Source organism: Cyprinodon variegatus, unplaced genomic scaffold (genome assembly GCF_000732505.1).
Source record: "Cyprinodon variegatus isolate N-32 unplaced genomic scaffold, C_variegatus-1.0 Scaffold5, whole genome shotgun sequence".
Classification (NCBI taxonomy): Eukaryota; Metazoa; Chordata; class Actinopteri; order Cyprinodontiformes; family Cyprinodontidae; genus Cyprinodon; species Cyprinodon variegatus.
Genome location: NW_015150458.1, coordinates 432,600 through 459,721, shown reverse-complemented (window position 1 = coordinate 459,721; position 27,122 = coordinate 432,600). Strand labels below are relative to the sequence as shown.

At 36.6% G+C, this 27,122-nt stretch overlaps 1 protein-coding gene across 2 annotated transcripts; it reads right to left on the bottom strand.

Moving 5' to 3' along the window:
- Positions 1–2,972: 2,972 nt before the first annotated feature.
- Positions 2,973–25,756, bottom strand: tcf25 (transcription factor 25 (basic helix-loop-helix)). 2 transcript variants are annotated; one of them, XM_015374416.1, is made up of 18 exons: positions 25,412–25,756; positions 22,552–22,689; positions 22,382–22,453; positions 22,067–22,188; positions 19,738–19,803; positions 19,543–19,625; positions 18,099–18,229; positions 16,885–16,984; positions 15,796–15,889; positions 15,605–15,697; positions 12,559–12,664; positions 12,315–12,474; positions 12,113–12,200; positions 11,596–11,754; positions 11,270–11,360; positions 8,395–8,474; positions 8,210–8,285; positions 2,973–3,458 (listed from the first exon to the last, which is right to left on the bottom strand). In XM_015374416.1, the coding sequence occupies exons 1-18, from the start codon at positions 25,637–25,639 to the stop codon at positions 3,291–3,293; spliced, it is 2,055 nt and encodes a 684-aa protein (XP_015229902.1). In that variant the 5' UTR covers positions 25,640–25,756; the 3' UTR covers positions 2,973–3,290. The 2 variants fall into 2 exon arrangements, with proteins under 2 accessions (XP_015229902.1, XP_015229896.1); XM_015374410.1 differs by having other exon boundaries at positions 2,974–3,458; positions 19,543–19,628.
- Between the last annotated feature and the right edge of the window lie 1,366 nt (positions 25,757–27,122).

Below are 27,122 nucleotides of genomic sequence, written 5' to 3'. Positions count from 1 at the left end.
AAAGGAGAAGAAAAGATTTGTCCTGCTATATTTTTCAAATATAAAGAGAAAATCAAGAGGTAAAATAAATCATCTTCATGTTCTCCATCATTTTTCAGCAGTAAACAGGGAGACAAAGCATGAATATATATTGAATATATATACCCCCCCCCCCCTCATAAGATTGCAATACATTTTTGGTTGAATTTAATGTTATGCAATTTGATCCTATGTTGTCATGAACCCTAACTTTGCACTACTGTGTGACAAAGTTCTCATCTGACCAAATTTTCTAAACTTTTTATTTCACCTTTGGTGTTTTTGATTATTTATAGACAAACACGAGCAGCACAATAACAACAACTAAAGGCACAAAGCAGAAAAAACACATTTTGTTCCGAGTTTAGCTATAGCTCCAGGTGGTCTGCAGCAGCGACTTCATTTGCTTACCAAAAACAGCCACCCATTTACTGAGCTACAAAGCTGCAGTGCCAGTGGTATGGATTGGTTATCCAGGATCTGCAATGTTGGTGTCTTCTGTTTGACTGTTGACTGAATCTCTTAATTTTCAGATAAAAAAAGAACATAGGATCCCATTAATATGGGCTACAAGAGATCACTCCCTCCTTGTTTTTTTACTTGCAAGAGGTTTGATAGGAAAACCAACATAAATGCAGCATGAGACCAAGTCTTGATTCAGTCAAATTAAGTTATGTTCAGGCACTCTGCCTCCTATCAGAAATCATGACATTTTCCTGCGGAGATAACATCTGCAGCAAGACAAGACTGAAAGGAATAGGGAACAAAACCAGAGACAAAGAATAATAATTTATTGTTGTGGTGCTAGAAGTATTGTTCTGCTCTGAGGTTTTAATTACAACCAAGTGAGCTGTCTGTGGGAGTGGAAACACACAACCAGTCTAAGGAATGAGGAATCATCTTCAATGTCTGCAGACTGGGTTTGACCTAACATAACGAGTCTACAGGACTGACTGATAAAGAAAGTCACAATCAAATATTAAAAAGCATCTCAGATCCAAATACGACTCTGTGCTAAACGGGGACTTATTGAGGTTGTGTATGAATTTTTCAGCAGGAATGGAATTTAAATTAGATTAAGATGCTCAGTCCTGATAAATTACAACTGCAAAGTCTTGCTGCAGATTTGGCATCAAACCCGGATCTAAACTTTAAGCGGGCCACATGCCAGCACATGAATGTTTTGATCTAAACCTTTGTATTGTAGCTCAGGTTGTTCATATACAGTAAGATGCTGTTCTGTGGAAGATGAGCCTCTGTCCACCGTCTAAAGATTTTCTTGTAAGATCATCCAGCATTTAGCTCTGTCCATCTTCCCCAACTCTCTGTGCCCAGAGATTGAAAAATCTGAATTTCCTAAGGCTTTCTTTCAACAATTCACCTTTTATCCTGCAAGTTTTTGATGAAGGTTAATTTTGCAGATAGCAGAACTAAGTTTTCCAGTCATCGGATTCTCTCAGCCAAGTGGTGGAAACACTATTTTCAAGAGCATGACCATTCTTTTTCCATTAGCCTAATCCTGTTTTTGAGTTTCTTAGCACATATTGATCCAAACCAAATATAAAAAGCTGATAAAGACCTGCTTTTATTAAAGCTGATGTTATAATCAAAGCAGTTGCCACATGGTGCTCTGATACCACGAGTAGCAGACCCCTTGTATTGGATTCTGCTGGTTCTAAAAGATTCTCCTAAATTTAAAATCTTTTGTATTTTTATATCTTCTATTTAAAAATTTAACTGAACTAAACTTATATTCAGCAAATTCAAACCAAAAATAACAGGTCAACTAAAGATTCATTCATTATATTTATGTTTATATAAAGTTGAAATTATACTGAGTCCCAAATACCTTACAGCATCAGCTTTGATTGAATTTTTTAATAGATATTCTGTGCTTATATAATTTAGCAGACTTAAAAGACTTCCGTTTTTTTTTTTTTGGAAGAAGAAGAAGTAAAGACTGTTTCTTTAGTGTCTAATGACAAAACAGTCAAGCATGACTGGTTAGTTTAGTGTACTTAGTTTAGTATATTTTATGTATGTTTAAGCCTTTATTTTGTTAAATTAAAAAATAAAAACTTGTTATTGTAGACGATTCTCTTTAATTACATTTCAGAACAGGTCTCAAGGAAATAAATTTCTTAAAATTATCCACAATTTTACAATAGAAAATATGTTCTCTGCCTCAAATTTAACCAATATTATATAACTAAAACATAAATTTAAGCTTTATTCTATTTAAAAGGGTTTTTCTTATTTAGCCTCACCATCATTAAAAGTCTGTCCTTATATTTGCAAATAGCAGTGATCTGAGGAGGAGGAGAGGTATGGAAGAAGTAAAGTCTCATTAGAATTAGACCTTTGTTACACATTGAGTTTATAATCTGGATTTTTATCCTGGGAAACTGGGTAGTTAATAATTTTTCTAATTTGCCAGTAAAATAGAAGCTCAACTGCAGGAGTTTGCATATATATATAAAAAAATCCAAATATTTCAACTGCAGGAATTTACTCTTCAAAAATAGACTGGCATTCCGATAGTGCAGCATTAAACTACACTCACTGCTGATGACCATAGCTGGGTTCCCAAAACCCTGAATTTTCATGGCACCCAAACCAAACCATTTTAGAAACCAGCAGTCCTTTGATGAAAGCATAATGGGTGAACTGTTTGGCTAATCTGGTGACAGCAGCTATGCTAAAAGCTAAGGGTTAAGAACCCATCCCTGCTTAATGCATTGATGTGTCATGTGATAAAATGAGATAATGACCTGATCAGCTAAAAGCTGCTGGACTCACTCTAGTGTTAGTTGTTTTGGCCTGAATGAACATAGAAGGATTTAACATCTGAATTATGCAGTTGAATTTTTTTACAGGCAACATTTCTGCTGGTGAATTTAAAGTAAAAAAATAAAAATAACTTCAAAAGATAAAACTTGTTAGAAAATTAAAAAAAAAAAGCTGACTCTAATTAGACTATATTTCTTCCATAGGGAGATGCCTGTGATTTGTGAGCAATATATTAATAAGAGGCCAAAACCCAGACATAATACTTCTCTTCCAGTCCGTTTTTTTTAGAAAGCAGGAAAATTTACATTTAGAACATTAGATTTTTGAAGAGAAAATAAAATTTACCTTTCTGGTCAGTCGAAGAAGAAAAAAAGAAACCCAACATTTACATGTAACACGTCATCAGTTCATGACCAGAAAAACATGTTTTATGTTTTTATTTCAACTCTTTGCTTCCAAACACTTGTCGGACCACTGTTTTCTCAGTCCCATTCTTCCTCATCCCTGTACGGGTTATCCTCTCTGGGCGGCTCCTGAAAGCGGATGTTGGCCAACATGTCCCTCATGGCCACCATCAGACGATTCACCTCTTGGTTCAGCTCCTGTCCTGCTCGAGCCACCTCCATCTCATCCTCCTGTCTAAGTCCGCCCTGAATATATATATAAAAAAATAAATATACATATATGATCATATAACCACCTCATCTACATTGTTAAAAAATATTATTAAACCATTAACTTTTCTGAGCTCCTTGGAAAATGAGGCGAACAAGCACTTCTATGGTAAAACAAGGTGGCTACAGCAGTAGGGATTTTTTTTTTTAATGTGGCTGTAAAAAGCTGTTTAACAAAGGTGTTTGAGTTAGCATACTTCCAACTATAAATCAATAAAAAGAGAAAAACATAAATCACCAAATTGCATTGGAGGTTTGTGAGTATTTAAGTGAGAAAACATGTAAGATACATGAATTTGTATAGTGGCTTCTGTGTTGCCAACCAGCTCTGGTTTACAAGAAAAATTATGAGATAAGAAAAGTGAGTATCTAGTAAAGTATCTAGTAAATATCTAGTAAAGTGTCAATGATCCACTAAATACACACACGTCTTCCCACAACCTCATATAAGGTTAGCCTGCGGCTAACAAAGCACAAGCTACTTTCCTTTAATAGTGCTAATAAGCCTTCTTTTTGTGTGTTTAAAGAATGACAAAGTAAAGACTTGGAACCAGTATTCACCCGTTAAGGGAGAGAGAAACTGACAGGTATTCCTGTGGTTGGACTTGAGCAAAAAAATGACCGATCACAGGGGAACTGACTTGCTTTTGGCAAAGAAAAACGACATCAGCTGAATGTAATAAAACAGATTGGATCGAAAAAGAAACAACAAAACCATGACAAAACTAAAGCAAAACTGCTGGAATGGTCTAACAAATAAAACCAGACATGAAAGAAACCAAAGTAAGATTGATTAGATAAAAGAAACTAAATAATAAAGCAGAGAGCATAAGAACATAAAAAATGAACTAAGGCAAGACCCACATATCAACCAAGATTCTCTAAGCTATTTAAAAAAAGTGGATAAAAGGACTGAAAGGACCCACAATTACTAATGTCTCAACCATAAAACTATTTTATATCAGACATTTGCGTCTTTCCTCTCTTTCAGGACAAATCTGTTAACTCAACATATTCTGGGTTCCAAATGCCAATAAGTACAATACACATGGACTGCAATATCATCAATGTCTTGCAATCATTTCAATGACTTACTGATGGCACAGAAACAAAGTTTATTAATTAAAAACTAAACATCCTTAACACTGATTACAGTTTCCTGTCAAATTACTCAATGCACTGCGATCAGTGAGAGCTGGATGCTTCAGACCAGGCAGGGGAGGAGGAAGGAATATCAATATCAGTCAATATCAGCTTCAGTTCATTAATCTAGCATCCTAATGTTAACACCTAAGTCTTAAAATAATTTAGCTAAAAGAAATGAAACCACAAATTAATATTTATTAGGGCTGAAACAATCCAATTAATCATGATTAATTGATTATTGAAATTATCGTCAACTAAATAAGTGATCGTCAACTGGAGTGTAGAGACTCCTTTAGCTGACAGAGCAACTCAGAGAATTAACTATACCAAAATTATTAAAAAAAATATGTAAACATTTTGCATTTAAAATAAAATCTTTTTAGTTTTATATTTATCAATATGCTCTATCCAGAACTCCTCAAGTGGAAAAGTTTTAGTTTCACCTGTTTTGATTTAGCAAAAAAGCTCCTTTAAAGGAGCCTTTGGCTATCCGATTCTTAATAGAAAAAAATTATCGAAAGATTAATCGATTTGCAAAATAATATTTATTTGCAGCCCTAATATTTATATAATGGGCAGCTTCAATTAACTGTGATACACACATTTCAAAGATAATTTTCCTAAAACACTCATCTTGGGAACTTTGACTCAGTTAATCAAAAGGAGAGTCACCAAAATGTCTCCTAAAGCTCAACAACGATCAATAGAAAAAGGCCTTACACACAAAAAATGGTTTATTTTTTAAAGGTGATGATAAACCTTGAAAACAAAGCCAATTATCTCTCTGTACTCCTTTAAAATCCCAATGAATAAGTTTCATCAATAGCATTCATGCTGCAAAAGCACACAGCTAACATTTAGTGGTTTTACGATGCTGTATTTTTTACAATAGTAAATTAAGGACAGCAGTAATAGCGAAATTTGCATTCATAGATGCTCTATAGTTGTTGTCCCTTTAGGCTAACCATGAGCTTTGGAAGGAAATGTTCGATCAGTCAAGGGAGTGTGTTAAGATGTTTTCTTGTATCTGAAAGCAGCACAAGTATTTCAAAATAGCCTGCAGGATGCTGTGTACTAATGGCTGTATCTGTGTCTGTTTTGTAACTGCTAACCAGACAAACTAGAGACAATGTTCTACATCATCATTTTAAAGGATTTGAAGCAAAAAGTAGTTAATCTCAAAAACTGTGAGGGGAATAAAAAAGCAAAAATATCACATTGGCAAAATACTTGAAGGATTCCTGCAACTTTGAGAGGGATTGTAGATCTGTCATAAGATTCAACCCAATCAGTACAATTTATTAAGTAAAATAGGTTTCCAATTTTAAACACCTGTCAACCATTGTTGGAAATCAGACTCAGTCTTACTGAGAGCAGATTATGTTTATAAATGGAGAAAATCAAGTGCTTCATAAGCAGTGAGCCTTTGTTGATCATATTATAAAGGTTATTTACTGGTATATAGACCTACTTTTATATAAAATACTCATATAGGAAGAGGTACTTGTTAAACCACTAGAACAAATTAAATCAGGTGAAAAAGATATCAGATAACCTTTCTCCTCCACAGTGAGAGGAGCAAACTGAGGTGGCTGGGACATCTTTTAAATCAGATGTCCTCTGGAGGCCTAGAGGACGACCCAGGACACATTGGATGTTTTTTTTTTCTTTTTTTTTTATGACTATCTTGACATAACAAATTATTGCATCAGAATTCTGCCAAAAGACAACATGTGTAATAAATACTCATATGAGCAGCTTTATTTAAAAGAAACACATGTAAAGTACTCTCCATGCATATTTTGAATGTTCTTTTCCTCGTATTAAATCTGCACTCATAGAACGTTCAAAATGTGCTCACAACCATGAGTAAGAGCATCCCTGTGCTTGGGGTTTCCTTTTTATGTGCCAATAGATTCTCTCTTACATCTGTGTGGAAATGTTTCTGTGCAGTTCATATAAACTTTTGACTTTGAAGGCGTTACCTACCGGATAAAGCAACCTGTCTGTGATTGGCAACTTTTAAGGAAACCCTCATCTTGAGAATGTACTTCCTACTAGCAAAGCAGCCTCAGGCTGACCGCTTCCCTTCAAGAGTTAGAAGTTGGTAAGCAAAGCCATAGTTATACATAACATGGTCAGCATGAATACTGAATTCTGATTGGCTGTAGAGTGTCTGTTCAAAAGGGTTATATGACATCTACGAAAACATTTCAGGTCAATTAGCCAGATAATTTCTGCTAGCTTAAACAGCTGGAAACGGGAAGAAAGTTTGCACTGGTTTCCTTGGCAACGTATGCCTACTTAAGATGCGGGATTTCCTGGAAAGAAGCCAATCACAGGCGGGTTACTTTGTGGTAACACCTTCAAAGTGCTAAAAGTTTACATGAGCAGGCAGCAACAGGTCCATATGTGAGGAGGAGCGAGGCTGCGCACGAGTGCATATCACGCCACATACGCGCAAAGAAGGAATAAGCACTCTTCTGTGATATATTGGGGCCCTGTGGCACTCTATGTGCATATCTAACCCTTTAAACATGTGTGTGAGGAGTAGTTTATGAGTGTCTGTATGAAATAAAGCTGCTCATAGGAGTATTTATTGCATGTGTGCATTTTTGGCAGAATCCTGATGCCAAATTTAACCTCCTAAGATTATTACAGCTCTTTCTGTACCATTTTACCAGAAGCCTCCAAAAATAAAATTACATTGAGAAAAAATTGAAAAATTCCCAGTACAAACTAAAGCAGACAGTAGTGATCCAATGACAAGTTCTGGTGGCTAATTACCCTGAATGTCAATTACTGCAACAGTCAGAACTTGCAAGAGGGAATAATAAAAAACATAAGTTAAGTTCCAAGGTTTAAAAGCCAGTTGGATATAACAATAGATATGCATACTAATAATTGTGTTTTTCTGCTAGCTGTACTGATGTACAAAAAGTCAGGGAAGCAGCCATCAAAACAAAATAAAGAAAAGTTTAAGCCTCGAGCGATCATTTAGAGACACTGAGACATTAGAGACAACAATATCTACAATAAGCAGAGAAGTTTGCAATAGTAAGTATTTCTTTATTCCACTACATCAACAACTTTCTCTTAATTTGGCTTTGAGAGAAGCTCACCTCTCCACTGAGGAGGTTAGATTTACTGCTCTTATTAAACACTGCATGAAGTTAAACAAAAAAAGAGTTACAGAAAATCAAAGGAGTCAGAAAAGAACATTTAAGACCCGCCTGTTTGAGCAGCAAGTTCATACTGAGTGTAATAACCAAATTCTGGACACAGAGCTAACAGAATTTGTTAAGAGACAAATAACTTTTGTCTGTTAGGCTCACAGTTGCTGATCACATGTCGTCTCCACATGCAAAGCATGAGTTCTTAATTAGTGCTTTCTCCACATATTTGGTGCCAACAGCTTTGGAAATATTTGCAGTTTTCTCTTAAGAGTTCAGAGAGTAAATGAGAGCCGACTTTGAGCCAATAATGCAGGTCTTTTGATGATTTTGTTCCAACATTCATGTCAAATAGCCTAAGTGATTCCAACTTTCCAAGAATCACCTGTTACAATTTGTTCAACTTACCTGAAGGTTGAAGTTAGGGAGCAAAGACCGGAAAAACAGGGACAATGTGCTCTCATTGGATGCACCCGCATGCTGCCTATATGTGAGGACACAAAAACATTAAATAAGGACAGAGCTTTTAAGTTATAACCACCTAAAGTTATGAGCATGTTTGTTCTCTGAAGAGCAGAGATGCATCACATCACCTTTCTGGTCTGGTGTATGAAACAACCGAGTCCAGAGGAGGCAGTGGGTCAAAACCCATTACAGGCTGAGTGGTCACCTCCTACAGGAATAAAAAAGAACACACACTTTAAGGATTATTCCTAAAAATCATTAGCTTTTTAACTTTCTGCAGGAGTCCTGATGGCTTTGCTCATTTATGGCTCAGAAATGAAGCCGAGTTCATCCCTCCCGAAGACATGTCTGGACTTTAGATAGAAGAAAGAGAAGCCTGTACTCAAAGTTTGCATCATGAGTTGTTAACTTTGCTGTGGGGTGGAGGAGGGCTTTTTCTTTGTTTTTAAAGGGAAGATGATGAAATATGAAATCTGTGAGTTGGAGCAGTGCAAATGCTGCTAGGTTTAGCCTGTTGGTGACAATGATAACATACTATAGAGGAAGTGATTGATGTCTCGATTTACTGGTTGGTCAGAAAGAACAAGATCCCAGATATGAGAGTCTGAAATAAGCTTTCTCCACAGGGTGGCTGGGCACTCCCTTAGATAGGATGAGGAGCTTTGTCAACCGGGAGGGCACCGGAGTAGAGCTACTTTCTCCTCCACATTGACAGGAACCAACTGAGGTGGCAAGGACAAGAATTCTGGACAGCATCCATATGCCCCATTTACACTAACCCTCTGAAACCGAGCCGTGCCGAGTTCGGACGGGGCTTAAATCAGTTAACCATGCCGATCTCGGTTCTTATAAGCATTTTCACATCACGCTAGCACAGTTCCTCATCTCTTATCCGCGGTCCATGAAACTATAGCTCTCAAGGTAGAAATTATGCAATAACAGTACCCTTAACATTCCAGAACTTATGCGCCTGGATAGCGTGCTCCGCCCAAATTAAAATGGGAGCCTCTGTCTCAGCATCATCCCAGGTTGCACCACATTCTTTTGATGCTATTATTTGTTAATAGGCTGAAAAGAATTTGATGTTGTGAACAGGTGAGGTGATCTGTGAAATGCAAAGCCGGACATGCTGCCGTGGAATGAGTCAGCTGACTGTAAATAGGAGATGACGCACTCTAATCATGCGCTATTTATTAACAGAGAACCGAGCCATAGATGAATCGTGCCGAGCCCTACTGTTGAAATAGCACTAGATTAGCGCGGTTCGGTTATGTCTGGCACGGTCCAGTTCAGTTACGTTCCATTTACTTTCAACATTTATCTCAGTTACTGTGCTCGGACCATTCTCGGCACAGTTTCAAAAGGCTAGTGTAAATGGGGCTCTTGAGACCTATGAACATTGGTCATTACAAGCCGGATGGAACAAGGTTATTAGAATTAGGGTCATATATACGAATAACATGTCAGCAGCTCTAGAAACATTTGAGCTGGGATGCTCGGGATGCCCAAAATGTATCGCAATAGTCTATCAAGTTACAGGCAGATACTGTTTTACATACTATGAGTAGAATACAAATAAATATTGTAATATAAAATATCTAACAACGAAAACAAGGAAATGTAGTGTGTGCGTGTATTCAGCCTATTCGGCCAAAGAGTTCAATTTTCACTCATCTGACTGCAGCACAATGTTTGCTGTGTCCATTATGTGGCTTGTGGCAAACTACAAACAGGATGTCTTAAGGTTTACTTAAAACAGATGATTTGTTCCTACCAGTCTTATGTGAAGGTCTAATTTGTGGAGTGTATAACTAACAGTTATCCTTTCAAACAATTATTCCACTTAGGCTGTGGATTTCAGGAGGTCTTTTCAGAGTTACCAAGGACCCTCAGGCTGCCTTCCTCATCAATTGTCCCTTTGAGTGGCTTTGAGCAAGATCACTCCAAAAAAGGTCAAAAAATAAATAAAAAAGGAGTCCCCCAGCAAAAGAAATGCACTTTTTAAAATACACAAATAAATCTAATATGATCAAATGCTCTTGTTTCAGGTGGAAAACCTGGCAGTGGGGTCAGAAAAGGCTGGGTTCTTTGCAACAGTTGCTCTACTCCCTAACAAGTGAATGAAGCTAAAAAAGAGCGGAATAATTCTACTGAGAAAAAGTTAAACAAATTAATTTTCTTTAGCAAAACATAAAGAATGTTTTCTTTTCCCACAAAATATAAGAAAGCAGTGCAGGTTTTTTTTTTTTTCTGCCAGTCAGTCAAGACACTGGTGATCTACGGACAGGTGGAGGCTGGCACTGTTTGTTATGTTCAGATGTAAATAAAAAGAAAAACCATGAACCCCCTCCTTCCTTTCTAACATTATGCACTGTAATATGTTGGTCTACCATATAAAACTCATTCACTAAAGTCAGGTTGTTTGGTGGCAGAAAAACTCAAAAATGCCTCTCCTTCTACGTATATGGTGGTCCTCAAGTCCAGATCTTTAAAGCGCCACTGCCGGAAGCTTTGAGCATTAAGGTCTCCATGGTTACTACCCTGATGGTGACTGCAGCAAATCCTGTTGGAATTGATATTATATTTCTAGGGCATCACCATTGATGGGCTAATCAGTAGACTTTGATCTGCAGTTTTTCTAATATGTCTAAAAACCATGAAAACACCTAACTTCCCTAAGCTATAGATGAATCAACAAACACCATGTATTTTGAAGCAATGCTAATGAGTTTCATAAAAAAAGAAATGTGTTAAAGGTGAAAGGAATTAGCTTTGATTCATAAAAAGGAAACATGCTTACTCCCCTAATTCTATGTTGTATTTAAAGTGTTATAAAATAGCCTGGAGAACATGTTCTACGTTTTATTATCCTTATGGGAACAATATTGATTGAGCTTTAAGAGCTCTGTTATTGGTATTCCCAAATATTGCTGGGTAAGTTTAATATTCTAGAAGTTTGTGTAACAATAAACTAAAACTTAAATTAAGCCGGTGGCTTCTTACAAGAGGCAGAGTAGCGGTGGCTTCTTTAATCTCTGAAAGCAGCACATGGCGGTGGATGTTTCTAGGTGCACTCTGGTATCTCTGTTTTCTCCTGGAAAACAGCAACGAAGAGCAGATTCACACTTAAAGCAGTTAGTAAGTCTAAAACCCAGATTAATAGAAGAATATAGTCTACTATACCCAAATAGCTCTTGAAAAAATGGTATATCTAAGTATTGGGAAGTTTGCTTTATTTAAACTTTCCATCTTAGGTGTCCATTTTTTTAATGAGCCAAGCAGACAGAAATATGATTAAGGGGTTAGGAGCAAAGAAATGGGCCGTGTACTTGTTCTGACAATCCTCCACGACAGGATCTTTGACATCAACGCGGTGCAGGACCTCCTTCACAGACTCCTCCAGCCACAGCATTACTGCTGCCTCCTTCCACAGAAGAAACGTTCTCCCCACATACAGAGCTGTGAGCTCAGCCAAAGCTGGTGGCTGCCTGGAAATATAAGAATTTTGGGGAGTTTAAAAGTTAACATCTATGGGGAGGAATAAACCCCAACTTAAAACAATTTTATTAAACACTGAAGACTATTATTTATCTATTGTATGATGAGTTGGATTCTAGTTATAGAGAATCTGCAGCATTTATGGGGGGGGTGTTGGTCTAGTGGTTAGAGCAGTACGCTAGTGCTCTGAGAAGTTTGCAAACCCTTAACCCCACACTGCTCCCCGGGCACCAAACAATGGCAGCCCACTGCTCCCCAAGGGGTTGGGTTAAATGCAGAGAGTGAAATTCCCTATTGTGGCACAATAAAGGGATTTACATACCCATTTGCATAAAAACAGAAACTCACCCTATCTGACTCTTTGGACCAAAGAAACTATGGGAAGAGACTGTGCTATCAGGCTGCACCGTGCACAGGTCCAGTAAAGGCATCAACACTGAAAACAGAAAAAACAACAACACAGGAAATATGAAAATCTCCCTTCATTGGTAACATATACTACTATGGTATATAATAATGATAGAATATAATATTTCTAAAGTCTTTTAACCTCCAGGGAACATTATGAGAGCACTTTGGAGCATCTGGTCTGCTTGTCGTCTTTGCTTTTCACTTTCTTCAGGGTCTGTATCTTCTTGCTGACTCATTTGGAAATGACAAAGCGCGCAGGAAAATGCAAAGTTTGGCAGCTGAGACAGATTTCTATGCTCCTGGAAGAAACACACCAAACATTTGAGCTGTTAAGAGGTGCACACAAACAAGGCCTCACACCGCACACAACAACGCACTCTTACCTCCCAATCCTGATACAGCTGAAGGAGAGACTTGTACTCTCTGGAACGAAGCATGAGGAAATCGATGAGGAGCAGCATGCAAAGGGGGTCAGAGTCTGGGTCTAAACTGTGAGACACAAAACCATGAGTATAACAGTCACTCGGGAAAATGTTTCCTTCAGATAATCAGAAATCATCCATCCATCCGCTCTTTCATCATCCGCTTTATCCCTGTCAGGGTCGAGGGGTGCTGGTGCCTAGCTCCAGCTGTCTACGGGCGCGAGGGGGGGGACACCCTGGACAGGACGTCAGTCCATCGCAGGGCAACACAGAGACCAACAACCTAACCCTAACTCCTAAGGAGAATTTAGAGAAGCCAATTAACCTAACAGTAATGTTTTTGGACTGTGGGAGGAAGCCGGAGTACCCAGAGAGAACCCATGAATGTTCAGGGAGAACATGTAGAACCCGAGCTGGGAATCAAATCCGGAACCTTCCTGCTACAAGGCAGTAGTGCTACTCACTGCATTAATGAGCAGCCCATCAGAAATCATATTGCATTTCCAGTTTAATGAAGGATATACATTAAACTGGAAAATGTATGAGCACTTGTATACATCTCCTTAATAATTTCATTTTTTTAAAAATTCAAAATTAGATTGGAAACAGAGCTATGCATTAAAATGTAACTAATGGCCTAAATGAAATACCACTAGTTCTAACCATAAAAAAAAAGGAATATGATAATACAGCTGCAACAAAAAGCATTTTGCAGCACAAAATAAAGAACTTTTTAACATTATATTGAATCATGTTCACTATAGGGTTAAGTTGCAAAGGAACCAAGGCTAATATATAATGGTTTTGCTGTATTTAAATTTGCTAGTCTAATAAAACCTTTCATGTTTTCTCAAATTTTAATCAATAGTGATGTTGTTTAAATTCAAATATCAAGCTGTGATTAAAAAACGCAACAGAAGTTGCTGTTCAGCTTAGTAAAACTAGAATGAATTAATACTGTAGTTGTGTGCAGATAAATTATATCTTTTATTGGGTGATTCAAACGTCCAGGGAGTAAATATGTCCAAAAACACTTCAGAAATCACTTGTTTTGTAATCCCAAGTCTACACATTCTATAAAAGGGACAGCTAGACACAAAGTGAAGCATTATGTCTGGAGGGGATAAAAAATTATTGCGTGTAGCATTTAAATATGCTTTTAAAAAATTGTATATGGTTAAAAGGAGTGTTCACAGTGAAAAGCTTTATGCACAGCAGGCGATATGAGCAGATCGTTTGATTGTGGTCTTATGTTATGAGGAAGGTAGTTGTTTTGATTAAGCCACCGTTTCATTGCTGTTCCCAATGATAATCTTTGAACTTTTAATATCTCAGTTAATAAATCTGCTTTGAATCGGAATCTGTTTTCCAAGCCCAAATATACAGTGACTTAGCAGANGACTTAGCAGATTTATAGGACCTTAAACATTTCCACATTTTTTCTTTATGCAGAAAAACATGTTTTTGCTTTTTTTGGGTGGGTGGGATGGGGGTATATATTGAACCATCACAGAATAATGCATTGTTAGAAAGTTAAATGATTTTTACTAATAATATCTGGCTTACCATAATTTAACCATTAAGTCTTTTGGGGAATGTCTCTACCAGCTTTGCCTATTGATAGACTAAAATGTTTGGCCTTTCTTTTGAGATTCACGCTAAGAAAAGTTAGTTGTGACATTAATGTTCGCTGTGCCGAGGTAAAAAAATAAACAAACACTAGTGCTGAGATATGTTTGTTTTTTTTACCGAAGGAGAGAGTGCAAAATAAATAAGTGTTTTATTAAAAAACAGAATATCATAATGCATCAAGACTACAGCAGGGGGTAAACTGAGAGAGGAGAATAAATCTTAATAGGATGATTTAAACCCCACTCATACTAATGTGCCTCCTACAGAGTCAATAAGCATTTATCAAAAGTTATGAGCCATTAGCGGTTTTTTCTAATTCACTATATTGGTTTGTAAACACAGTCTTTTAGGTTTAGGTGTGTTTTTCTTCTTGAACACGAATGATGAAAGTTTATCAGACAAAAATAAAGGAGGTGAGGATCAAGAAACTAAAAAAAGGGGAGAAGCCATGGACTGAAATATGAAGAGGGAGAGTTGATCAAATGACTAAATAAGCATTTTATCTTTTGAGTTTGTCAGTCAGTTAACTGAGTTAGCTATAAAGTCCATTATATAGTCCCTGCTCTATTTAGTGATTGAACGATTTAGGGGCTAGGGCGGATGTTCGGACACAGTAAGCTTGTATGAGCTGTGTGAACAGCAACTTTTAAACAGAGCGAGCACGAGGAGAAATGGACTCATGCATAGTCTTGCACACGTTTAATAGGAGTGGGTTGTGTATGTGCATTTTGTCTAAAAGTGGAGACGGCAGGTCTTTTAAAAAATTTCACAAAAATCCTCCACAATACCTTTAAGATTCTCTCTTGGATTTTACACACATATTAAGTTGATGTAATAAGAATCTTTAAGCAGCTGGTGCCAAATGAGTCTACAGGTATTAGAGGGCGGAACGCAAACGTCTGTATTTGGTTTCTAAAAAGTGAGTCTTTTCACATACAGGTAAGTCTTTCCACATACCGGTAAGTCTTTCCACTCCCTACCTTGTGTTTAATTTTTCAATCATTTCTAAATAAAAACAGAGGTTTGCTAAAATATTCACATAGGTTAACAGGCATCAAATCTCTTTCAAATTGCAGTAATGTTAGCATGAGGAGCATGCTACTACTATTTCAGATGTACAAAAAAAGCATAAGTTTTGCCTAATTCCCATCTACATTTCAGACAGCGTGAAGCAGATCCAATTTAGGAAAGCATCATCTTTAAATATTTATTGCATGCTTATTTAGATCCTAGCAGCTACTTAGGGTTTCAGTTTCTTTTAATAAATAAAAATGCTATTCAGAACTAACATAAGTAGAACAGCCTTTCTTTGAAAATAAACAAGTAATAAGGGAATTTCAAAGACTGCTGTTGTGACTCGTTTCCCTCTTTTTACCAAAGGATCAGTTTGCAGTATTCCAAGGCGGTCCGTGGGCATCCTCTCTTTTCCAGGAACATCATGTGCTTATAAAGAGCCAGATAAAATGCTCTGCAAACAAGGATTATTAAATTACTGGATTGCTCAGGCCATAAAACATCATTTAAGTTCGAAACAATATTCTGGGGTCAAACTGATGCAAAACCAACCTGTTTTCCGGTCTCAAATAATCCAGTCGGCTGGTACCTGATGTCAGGCTGAATAAAGGATGAAACGAGCACTCAAAGCTATACAAAGCCCGTTCTGCAAAAGAAGGTCAGAACACTGAAACAAACATGCCCTGCCAGTCATAATCTTATTAGCAATCAATTTACCCCCAAGTCTTCACAACCTAAAAATATTAAAACTAAAAACCTCTGTCTTATGGTAAAGTTTGGCCGGTGGCATGTAATTCAATTATACAGCGTGGAATACAAATGCTCTTTGTGAAATCAAGCCTCTAGTCTCCCACAGAAGACTAAAAAAAAGAAAGCATTTAAGGACTTGGTCTGTAATAAAAACATAGCATTGTGCTTTACATGAAGCCTGAGCTCTGATTCCTTAACAAAGGTTGGTTTGTTGGGTTGAATTTGTAAAAAAACGCACAGCTCCAAAACGATTTAATCGGATAAACAAAAATAGGAGTCATCAGCTTATCTGACATAATTTTTGGCTAAAGTCACTCGGACAAATAAATGTAATTCCAAATATAAAGCAAAAATCACACTGATCTCTGCACTACTTAGACGCTTTTTTCATTTATTTTTCACATGATCTCTGTTACTTTAAGGATGCTCATGAGACTGACCCCAGCGCAGAGAAATGTTATGATCCAAATACAATCTCCCACTTGTCCTATTTATATGATGATGGAAACCAGACTAATAATTGACAGCAGACTAGTTTCTAAATAGGAGCTGCATCCTTTCATGTTTGTGCCAAAATCAGATCTCTTTAAAACAGACAAACATAAAACAGGAAGACTTTATTTGTTAAAATACAAATGCCAGGAGGCTTTGTGGATGCATCAGATAATAGGTTGGAATGGCAATAAGGGAAGAAAAAGGCCTCCACAAAGAAGCTGAGAATTGCATGCAGGTTACAATTTAATCTAACAAAAATAAATTAAAGCCTTTTAAACTGTCTGTGTGCAGGAAAGATACAAATCACTTGCTCCTACATATACTGAGGTTGGGTACAAAGAATTCCTTAAAAACAGCACACAAAAAAAACTCAACAGGTTGGAGTTTTCCCCTCACCGATGAGGTCTCGGGCCATCTCTTGATCCTCCTGTATCCTGCAGACATCAGAAAGCTGCAGCAGGGAATCAATGTGGTAAGGGTTAAGCTGAAGGAGGGCCTGCAGAAAACAAGAAAAAAAAAAACAGTGCTCAACCTGGCGGAGCTGGCAGAAACGTACAGCTGTATGCTTGAAGCAGCAGTTCAAACAATAAATGAAAGAAAACTTTTTCCCTTTTTTCACAGCATGTATTTTTTGGTAAATGTTAAGCATCAAAGCACCTTTGTTGAGTAGCTTTAATAATCTCAGCTGGGAATCAGGTGCTTTTCCAGGGATAGGGAGGGAAGACGGCCTGGTCGGATGACAGCTGCTAAGGCAAGCTGGAGCATTAAAATCCAAACCCCTTTTATAAATTAATTGGGATCTTAAAAAGCAGAGTGAATATTTTAGCTTAACTAATCTAGATCCTCGCCTTAAAAACTCATAAATGTTCATTTTGGGTCTTCGAAAACGTATTATTTAACATTCTATTCACAATTTTGCCACCGCCATCTGCAACTTCTGCCCAAGCCTTGACCAATCTGCTTCAACCTGCACAGATTCATAGGAAATGAACACTCCTGATGGATTGTTCAGATTGTCCTGATGAAGGATGCATTCCTCTGCAGCATTTGAAGAATACTTTGAGGAGGACTTGTGGATTGGGACCGTGCTGTGATATAATCGGGATACAAATAAAAGTGACCTTGTATATATCATCCACCATGAGGACTGGTTCCATAAGAGTTTCTACTGCCTTGATTTTTTATTTTTTTAATTGCATTATTTGTTTGTTTTAATGTTTTTATTGTAGTCTTTAAAATACCAGAATTTCTACATAACTTTACATTTTGGTCTGTCATTACATTATATTACGTAATTTAAAATAGTAAATCAGACGTTATAATGAGTTACCCAGTACTTGAGCGGCCTTTTTATCAAATACATTTTTACTCTTACTTAAGTTTTGGTACACAACACACCTCTCGTCTGATCAGGTAAGTTTCCCAACAACAACTTTTAGCCTTGTTAGCTCTCCTGTTTCAGTAGTGCTCAGATCTTTGGGTCACATGACTCATTCAGTGACAAATCCAACCCTCTTAAGTTACATAGACAAGTTTTATAGAAAAGCAGCCTGCTTTTCTATCGATCAGGTTTGATATTAGAAATGCAGTTTTATGCGACAAAAACTCACCACAATGTTGTTGGGATCCATGGACTCGACGGCATCTAGGAACTTGAACTGCACTTGTTGGTAGTCCCTGTTGTGCTCAAAGGTGAAGCAATGAATGCCATTCTTTGACTCCAGCAAGGTCATTGAGATTCCTAGAGAGAAATAAATTAGTGTTAGGAACAGTACATTTAAATTAGGGATGCAACTAATGATTATTTTGCAAATAGATTAATATGTTGATTATTTTTTAGATTAATCGATTAATAATCGCATAGCAAAAGGTTCCTTTAAGAAAACTATATGAAATTAAACCAGATAAAACAAAAACTTTTCCACTTGAGGAGTTGTGGATAGAGCATATTGACAGAAGAAAATATTTTTTATCTTTATTGCAAAATGTTTACATCTTTTTCACAATTTTGTTATAATTACTGCTCTAAGTGGGTCGCTCTTTCAGCTAAAGGCATGTTTTAGAGTCCCTACACTTCAGTTAACGATTGATAGATTACTAAATTAGTTGACGATTATTATATATAACCGATTAATCAAGATTAATATGATAAATTTTTTCAGCCCTTATTTAAATAAACCCAACATTTACAATTTTATGTTAAAATCATTTTTATTAAATTATAAAAAAGCATCTAAAAACCATTACAAATTATGCAAGATTTATTGGCTTCTGTTTTAGGAAAGCCATTAAATCTTGATAATTTGCAATTAAATGTTAATTACAAATTTAAACACTGTAATATAAATTAGTGGAGGGTTACAGTTTAAAATGAGAAATAAAATGCCTATTCCAGTGATAGTCTATTCTAAATTACTCTCAAACGCATAATTGGAGCATGTAACATATTGCGGATCGGTAGCGGGATATTAGGAAATCCTCAGATGATCTGCTAAACACCAAACAGAAAGTGTGTGAGCAAGTTATAAAACCCTTAACACACAGGCCTCTGTGTGGATGATGCTTGAGTTTAAAGCTTTCATAACAACCTCAATATTTGTGGGGGGAAAAAAGGCCATCTGGGCATGGCGTGAATGTCCATCAGGCAGATAAGGTAATCAATCAAAAACGACTATCAGTGCTTCAACAATAAGCCAGTCTTTTTGATGACGTCATGGCCTAAAACGCTTTTAACCTCTTTTAATTGGCCTGTCTGCATATCTGGAAAGCAGAGATAAGTCTTGAGTTATTCTGGTTAATGTTGCTATTAAGAGCTGAATCTTATAATTATACATTACAATAAAAGAGAGGCAGAAAGATTTACAACAGGGTAAGAAGACAGAAAACCGATCAACCCAATCATTTCCATCACACTACACCTCAAAAGTCAGTTTTATATGTTAGACCAACAGAAAGTAGAGCCTTTAACTTCAAAGTTAGGCATGTTTATGACAGTCGATCATATCAAACCCCATTCAAGTAATCAGACAAAATGTGAAAAATGTCAAGGCCCACCTGGTCGGCTGAAGCGAGGCCAACTTTCCTTTGGACTGGTCATCCAAGTGCTGCGGTGAAAGTGTCTGTTTCTTTGCCGAGGTCTGCTTTAAGAAAACAGAAACATGGAAACTACAAACCTATATCCTACATGAAAAAAGCAACACCTTTCATAAAAAAAAAAAAAAAATCTTTTTAATATTAAAATTTTCTTACCTTTGATCACCAAGAACAGCCCGAGCTCCAAAATATCTCTTCAGCTCTGTCTCTGGGTTGAGATTTCTGATGAAATACCAGAGACAACCATCTTAACGATGAGCAGTGGAACTTCATTCATTCCAATCAGATATGGAAGCTACCCTGTATGGAAGCTTTGAATATTGACTGACACCAATATTGACCCAATATCATATCAGCATTACTCATATTACTCATTTTGTTGTGTGAAAAGGTTAAAAAAGGCTCAATCAAATGATATTACTCAAACAGATACTTATAGTCAAAAACAACTGACCCATGTGTTATTAACCAATGGGTCACATTAACCCTAAACAGATGTAAAGTGTTTTATAAGCTTGCTAATATCACAGATTTAAGGCCGGCATATTTAGATATATTCGTTTTTTGACTTATATCTGATATCAGTATCTCAGGACATCCCTAATTCCAAAGTGATCGCAAGCAAACAAATTGTTTTAAAGAAGTTGTAGAGGGTCTATAAATATTTGGATCTTCAAAGAATCCAAGTAAGGAGAGCTAAATTGTGAGGGTGAAAAAAAATAAAATAAGAACATGAATAGAGGTCAAAAATCAATAGTGGCGAAGATGTTTAGCCTAAAGTTGGGTTTACTTCTACAAGAATTACAAAGCAGGCAGTTTCTCTATTGGATATGAGCCACAACAGGTGTAAATGCAGTGTTCCAAGCAGCATGGAGGAAGGGGAATTTTTTTTCACAGTCTTCCTAAGGATCCAAAGACTCGACAGGCATGGATTAGTGTATCAGAAGATCCCTGCAAACTTTGATGCTTAGGTGTTCATTTGCTCTAAGCATTTAACTGAAGACAGCTTTCAAAATCTTTGACAGTTCAAAGCTACACTTTTCATAGGTGCTGCAAATTACTACAAACAAAAGTAAAAAAAAAAATAAAATAAAAAGAGGCAAATAGCCAGAGTAAAACCTACAAGATTATACATGAATACAACCTGGAAAAGCTCCCTCTGACTCTTTGTTTATGTAGAAAAAGCCACAGTGAGATTTAGAGAGTTTATGATTTAAACAACTGGATGCAACTTCTTCATCTCCTCACAACAGCAGCTTGACACAATCTATTTAAAAGTGGTTAGGGCGTAGAGCTCAGAATCCTGAGGTTCTGAGTTCAAGCCCCACTCCCACAGACTGCCACTCTGGGTCTCTGTGCAAGACCCTTAACCCCTGATTGCTCCCCGGGCGCCGCACAATGGCAGCCCACTGCTCCCCAAGGGGATGGGTTAAATGCAGAGGTACATTTCTCCAATGTGAGATTAAGAAAGTACAATTATTAATTATGGGCAGAAAAAGATAGCTAATTGGGGACGAGCACGTAGGACAGCCTAACGTAAACATATCACCAAAATGATTGACAATTTGATTGACAATTAGGACGACCACTTATTTAGATGATCCACCCAGAAATAAAAGATTATCCTCTATACCTTTAAGTTTGACATTGTCTAAAGCATAAAAAACTACAGAACATTAGGAGCATGTGCAATATGAAATAATAGCCCTCAATGTTATAACATTTAACAAATACAAGTTTAAAAGACTTTCTGCTTTCGGGTAATTGTAAACATGGACCCAAAATCAAGAGTATGCAGAAAATCCATGTCAACAAGGTTTTTCAATAATAACCAGCCAACATTTGTTGCGGGAGTTTTCAAAATAATAATGTAGTATACAGTGATATCCTGATCATGATAAACTTGTGTTTTATTGAGATGCCTTACAAACCTAAATGAATTGCATAGGACGACATTACATTTTATTACATTTAACTAGTTGAAACTCAATTTATTCATTTTCATCATAATTTAATTTAAACACAACTTTAAAGCCCTTTGGTTGAATTTAAAAAGCATCTTGATCAATCTAAACTCTCCGAAAATGTTCAGCAAAATCTTTATGATTCTAAGCCTGCATTCTTCTCCTTCAAAACATGCTTCACTGATTCTCCAGTTCACTTTTCTTTTATCTGATAAGAAATAATCTGGCTCGCTTGACTTTTCTTACGTCTGTGGTATCACTGACGTAAGAATGGCTGATAGCTAAATTTCTTGAGACCTTTTTTTTTCTAAATGGAGAAATAGAGGGACTGTATCACTAATGTGGTTAAATAATCTGTTGCGTAACGATGGGAAAAATGTTATCTTAAAATATTAAACGAATTACAATGACAACACGCTGAAATTAAAATGCTGTGTACATGCTTATGTGAAGACCCATGCCTTGGAAACAAATCACATAACTATGTGCATTCTAAGCATGCAAAAGGTCAGTGTTCCCACCTATGTTCCACATGTAGGACAGATCTTCGGATAGAGCCTCCACAGTCATCACTTTGTAGACTCACACCGTTAGACTGATCCAGGTTCTCCAGCAATAAGTCGATATTGTCTGTTGCCACCCCCTAAAATAAATAAAATCATAAAAGCATAACAACTGTTATGTTGTTGCTGTATCTACTGAAATTATTCTGCAAGACTTAATTATTAGCTTTGAAACATTGTGCATGATAAATTGTTTTATCTTTCTATGAATGTAAATAGGGCTGAAAATTGAGTTTCTCTAACAGTCCTGTTAGAGTTGGATAAATTACTTACATTTCCTTGACCATCCTCTGATGGCGTTTTTGTTTTCTTTTTTTTCTTCTTCTTTTTAACCCTGTCCTCCGACTGCAAGAGAACAAAAAACAGGGAGGATATGGAAAAGCTGTGCTTTGAGCTTACACACTGAAGTCAATCTGAAGTCCTTCCTTTCCTTTTAACCTCACCTTGGTGGACTCCTCCTGATGCTTTTGATCTTTGTTCTCATCGTCTTTTTCATCATCCTTTTTGGTTTCACTTGCTTTATTTCTCTCTGGCTCTTCATCTGGCGAAACCTTCTCTGCTTCGTTTTCTGCATCACATATCTGGTAAAACAGCGAAACAAAAAGAATTGCTCTGGGTAAAACAAGCTTTAATCATAATATTAAAAGTTTCAGCGTAGATTCTATGTAAATGGAAGCACAATTTTAATTTCTTCAAGTTTTAAATTATACATGCTAAAACTGGCCTTCACTAGTTTCTAAAACTATTTCAATAGAACTTAAAACATTCAAAATCACAAAACAAATCTGAATCAAAAATTAAGAAGTTTTATGTTAAAACTATGTGCATTCTTTTTATCTCCATGGGATATCACCATCATGCTTATCACTGCACTTGGTGTAAGTCATTAATTAGGTGCTATAAAAACTGGACTTCTGTTGTTTGCTGCTTTGGAGCATCTATTTAATGTTTAAACCTAAAGACAATGTGGAAAGACATCAGCAATAGTCTCAGATAATTAATTATTGCTGCATTTTAACATGGAAGGGATAATAATGTTGTTTCTAATAAATTTGAGGGCTGTGACTGCAAGGAGAAATGTTGTTGAAACAGAAAATATTGTCAACAGCTGCAAATCATTCCCATTATACCAATCTAATATAAAATAAATTATTTATAAAAAAAGGCTAAAAACCCACCCACTACATCGCTGACTCTACAGGACTGCAACTCAAAGAGTAAATAAAAAAAGACAGATTATTTGTTCTAAAAACAATATGGCAACCAGTTAAGCTTTTTAAAGTTGTTAAACATGTTTGTGGTGACTTAAGTAAATTTCCCTCCAAATCTCAATAGGGGCAGTTTATCCACTAACCCACTTACTAGGGGTGTAAATCATACCAATCATGGTAATTTCGATTCAGTATCGATCACCTGACCCAACGATTCGATTATTTTCGATACTCAAGAATACATTACCTTCTTTTTCTTCCACCATGTCTGTCTTGCCTACTGTTTATGCCACTGTGTGTGTGCATGCGGAAAGAGGGTAGTAGCTAAAGGAAGTGAGGTAGGAGGGCAAAATAGGTTTAATGCCACCACAGCAGGGGAGTCAGAATTACATCCAGGAGCAAGTGGAAAAAAATAGACCGGAGGGAAAAAAAAAAAAAAACGAATCGATACTCTTGCAGACTCAATCCGACGTGCATCGGACTGTCGGATGTTGGATCGATGCATCGATACAAAACGATTATTTACACCACTATCGCTTTCCTAAACAACTTAACCTTAACAACCCCAGCTGACAGGGAGAAACCTACATTAATGCAGGGCTGTCAACTCTCACCCATTGGGTGTGAGACTCACACATCTCAGTGTCTTCACACGCTCACACTCCGTATCCACAATTTTTGGCTCTAAAAAAATGACGGACATTAAAACTGAACTCCATTCCCTTTTATGCATCTATAAAAATATCATGTTGATAGAAATCCACTAATTTAGTAATCCATTCATCCTTAACTGGAATATAGAGACTCTAAAACATGTATTTAGCTGACAGAGTGACCCATCTTGAGCAGCAATTATACCAAAATTGTAAAACAATTATGTAAACATTTTATATTTTAAAAAAAAAAGAAAAAAAGAAAAGTAATCTTTCAGTACGCTCTATATTCCCCAAGTGGAAAAGATTTTGCTTCACCTGGTTTAATTTCGTAAAAAAATCTTTTTTAAAGAACCCTTGGCTGTCCAATTATTAATCGATTAATTGAAAAAATAATCGACAGGTTGGTCTATTAGCAAAATAACCGTTCGTTGCAGCCATCTACAGCCTCCTAGAAGGTCTGAATTGGTTAGCAGTTTTGTCAATTGTAAGAAAAACTAAAAAGATAATGAGTTAAGATTTATTAATCCTCAGCCTATTACCAAAAATTCATACACAGAGTAGTTGGCACAGGATTTGATTGCACTGGCTCCTGTATTCGTGCCAGTAATCCAGTAATTGCCTATTAGTTCCCCATTGCTTATTTTACTTGACCTGCATAGAATAATAAATGAACGTAGTTGTGAAATTCTTAGTTTACAGTATATTTAAGATGCAATTATTTTAGTAGGGCCCATACTTCTTCACTTCAATTCTCTAAGAATCCCCAGAATATAAAAAATAATGTATATTAAAAAAATTTGTAACACATAGCTACAGATAACTTATTGTTATTCAGTAACATTTACTGTTCTATCAAAAATTCCACCTTTTGCCACTTTGTTTCAGTTAAATCCTCTGAAATCTGCACCTGTCATCATAGCCTTTTAATCTAACCCTGACAATGGTGGCCTATCCAAACTATTTCAAAATCTCACTCCAAGGTTTGGTAAAAAGTTGGCAGCCCTGTTAATGTTTTAGAAACCATTAGGTAAAAGCATCACGTTTTGCATTTACTTTAAAAGTATATAGCATGTATACCTTTATAACACCTATAAATGTGAATAAGAGGCCACTTTAGAAAGTAGAAACTAGCATTAAAAGTCAGAATCTACCAGTTATACACTAATAATGTAGGAATGAAACTAATTTGACATAAATTGTTATATTAGTTTGTTGTTAGACAGGCGTTGACCTTGTTTAACATATGTCTCCCCACTAAGTTGGCTTATCTATCAATAAAACTCCAAAGTGTGTTAATAATTACCCAAAGAGTGAGCTATTATCTAGTTAGCATGTCCTAGCCCTGTTAGCCACTGATGTAAACAATCGCCGAGAAGAGACACAAACCGCTGTGACTTTAAAAGAAAAAAGTAGGTTCGGTTTCACCGTCGCCTTACCAGCTCATAAATGTTACTGAAGTTTTTCTGAGCCTTATTTTTCTTTGCCTTTCGGCTGCTGCCTTTGCTGCTGGAAGGAGGGGAAACATTAGCAACATTAGCCGTGTCCAGATGCTCCTCAGCTTCAGCCTGCTCCTCTGGGCTGTCTCCCAAACTTAGATCCCCGAAGTCCAGGCCCTCCTGACCCCGCTGTTTCCCTTTAAGCCTTCTCAAAGCCCGAGTCGACATTATACACACTCTGTGGAGGTCATGCAAATATATATTGTACTATTTTACAATGTTTTCATAGCTGTCAGGTAAAAGACCAACAGAATAAGGGTAGAATCAGAGGCGTCTTCTTCTGAATGTTTACGGGCAGTTAGTGTAGAGTGACACTGCCCTCTAGTGGACAGACTAAACACTACATTACATAAATCTGTTTAAATGTGCCTAAGTTGACCAGATCAGCAGTTCTGCCAGTATTTGTACAATATTTTTATTATAAAAACGAATCAGTTGGAACAAAAACAGGTTACTTGTTAGTGTCAACAAGGAATGGTCAGAAGGCGGGGATCAAAAGCAAACATTTGTCTCCCTTATTCATATTTATTGTCATTGTTTGGAGGAGCTATTGATTGTTTTTTGGTCATTAACTGGTTTGTACTTTGGTAACCTAAACCTGCAACTTTTAAAGACATAAGCCTGACATTGTATCTTAAACTTCAACTGGTTAAAAACATATTCTAAGCAGATATACATAAATCAATGATCATTTAAGTGATATTTCTCTTTTTTCTGCAATGTGCATCTAAAAATGTGTTAAAAATTGAAAAATGAAGTATTTTATTTAGATTTTAAAATCGTGTTCCAAAAGAAATAGAAAAAAGCCTAGGACCCCCTGCAGGGACCCTCATAACAGCCTTTATTAGAAATGTAGGTTCTCATTAAATTTAATTCAATTCAATGATACTTTATTAATACCCAAAGGGAAACTCAGTTTCAGTACCGTAATTTTTTATTCCAAAAGGGTTCTTACAGCAGTGGTTTTCTCCCACCCTGTACATAGCAGACTACACTGGACATACATGTCAGTGCACATTCACAGCTTCATTCACGGCCCAGTCCATGTTTTCTGTGGTTGTAAATCCTCACCACCGCACCAAGAGTCACAGCTACTGATATCACAAAGTGGCATAAAATTTCCTTGATGGCTCATTTAAAAAAATGCCACACTTTGTCTGGGATCTAACAAAGATATATTCCTACAATCTTCTGCCACATATTAGATTCCAGAAGTGCATAGTCCCGAATCTTCACTCCTATCACTGCATACAGCTGCACACGGCTCAGTTTGAAGCACTCCATTATCCCAGTGCTTTTGCATCACCTTGTTTCACAAATGCTGCAGAGTAGATAAGTTCAGATTATTCAATTATCTTTATATTATTATCTCTTAGTACAAACACCTCTAGCTGCCCCATTTTTATAAACGTGATTAAGATACCAATGCCTGTCAACACAAGAATGGCCAATTTAATCACTTCAGAGATCAGGGCTCACTGGATCTGGATTGAAATTACATTAATTATGTCAAATGTAGCTACTTTTACTTTGTATTGGCTCCATTGCTGTACCTGGGCTCCACCTTTCTCATACCTCTTCCTAATGTTCTACATTTATGCTGCTATACGTTTCGGCTGATGGAGGACATAGGGATTGATTTTCATTATTC

What these genes read in the sequence shown, in the direction of transcription:
- tcf25 (XM_015374410.1), bottom strand. Translation starts at nt 25,639, where the DNA reads ATGTCGACTCGGGCTTTGAGAAGGCTTAAAGGGAAACAGCGGGGTCAG. An exon ending in TGGATCCCAACAACATTGTG is followed by an intron (nt 16,985 to 18,098) that starts GTGAGTTTTTGT and finishes TGTTTTCTGCAG; the next exon opens with GCCCTCCTTCAGCTTAACCC. An exon ending in TCCCTAACTTCAACCTTCAG is followed by an intron (nt 3,459 to 8,209) that starts GTAAGTTGAACA and finishes ATATATATTCAG; the next exon opens with GGCGGACTTAGACAGGAGGA.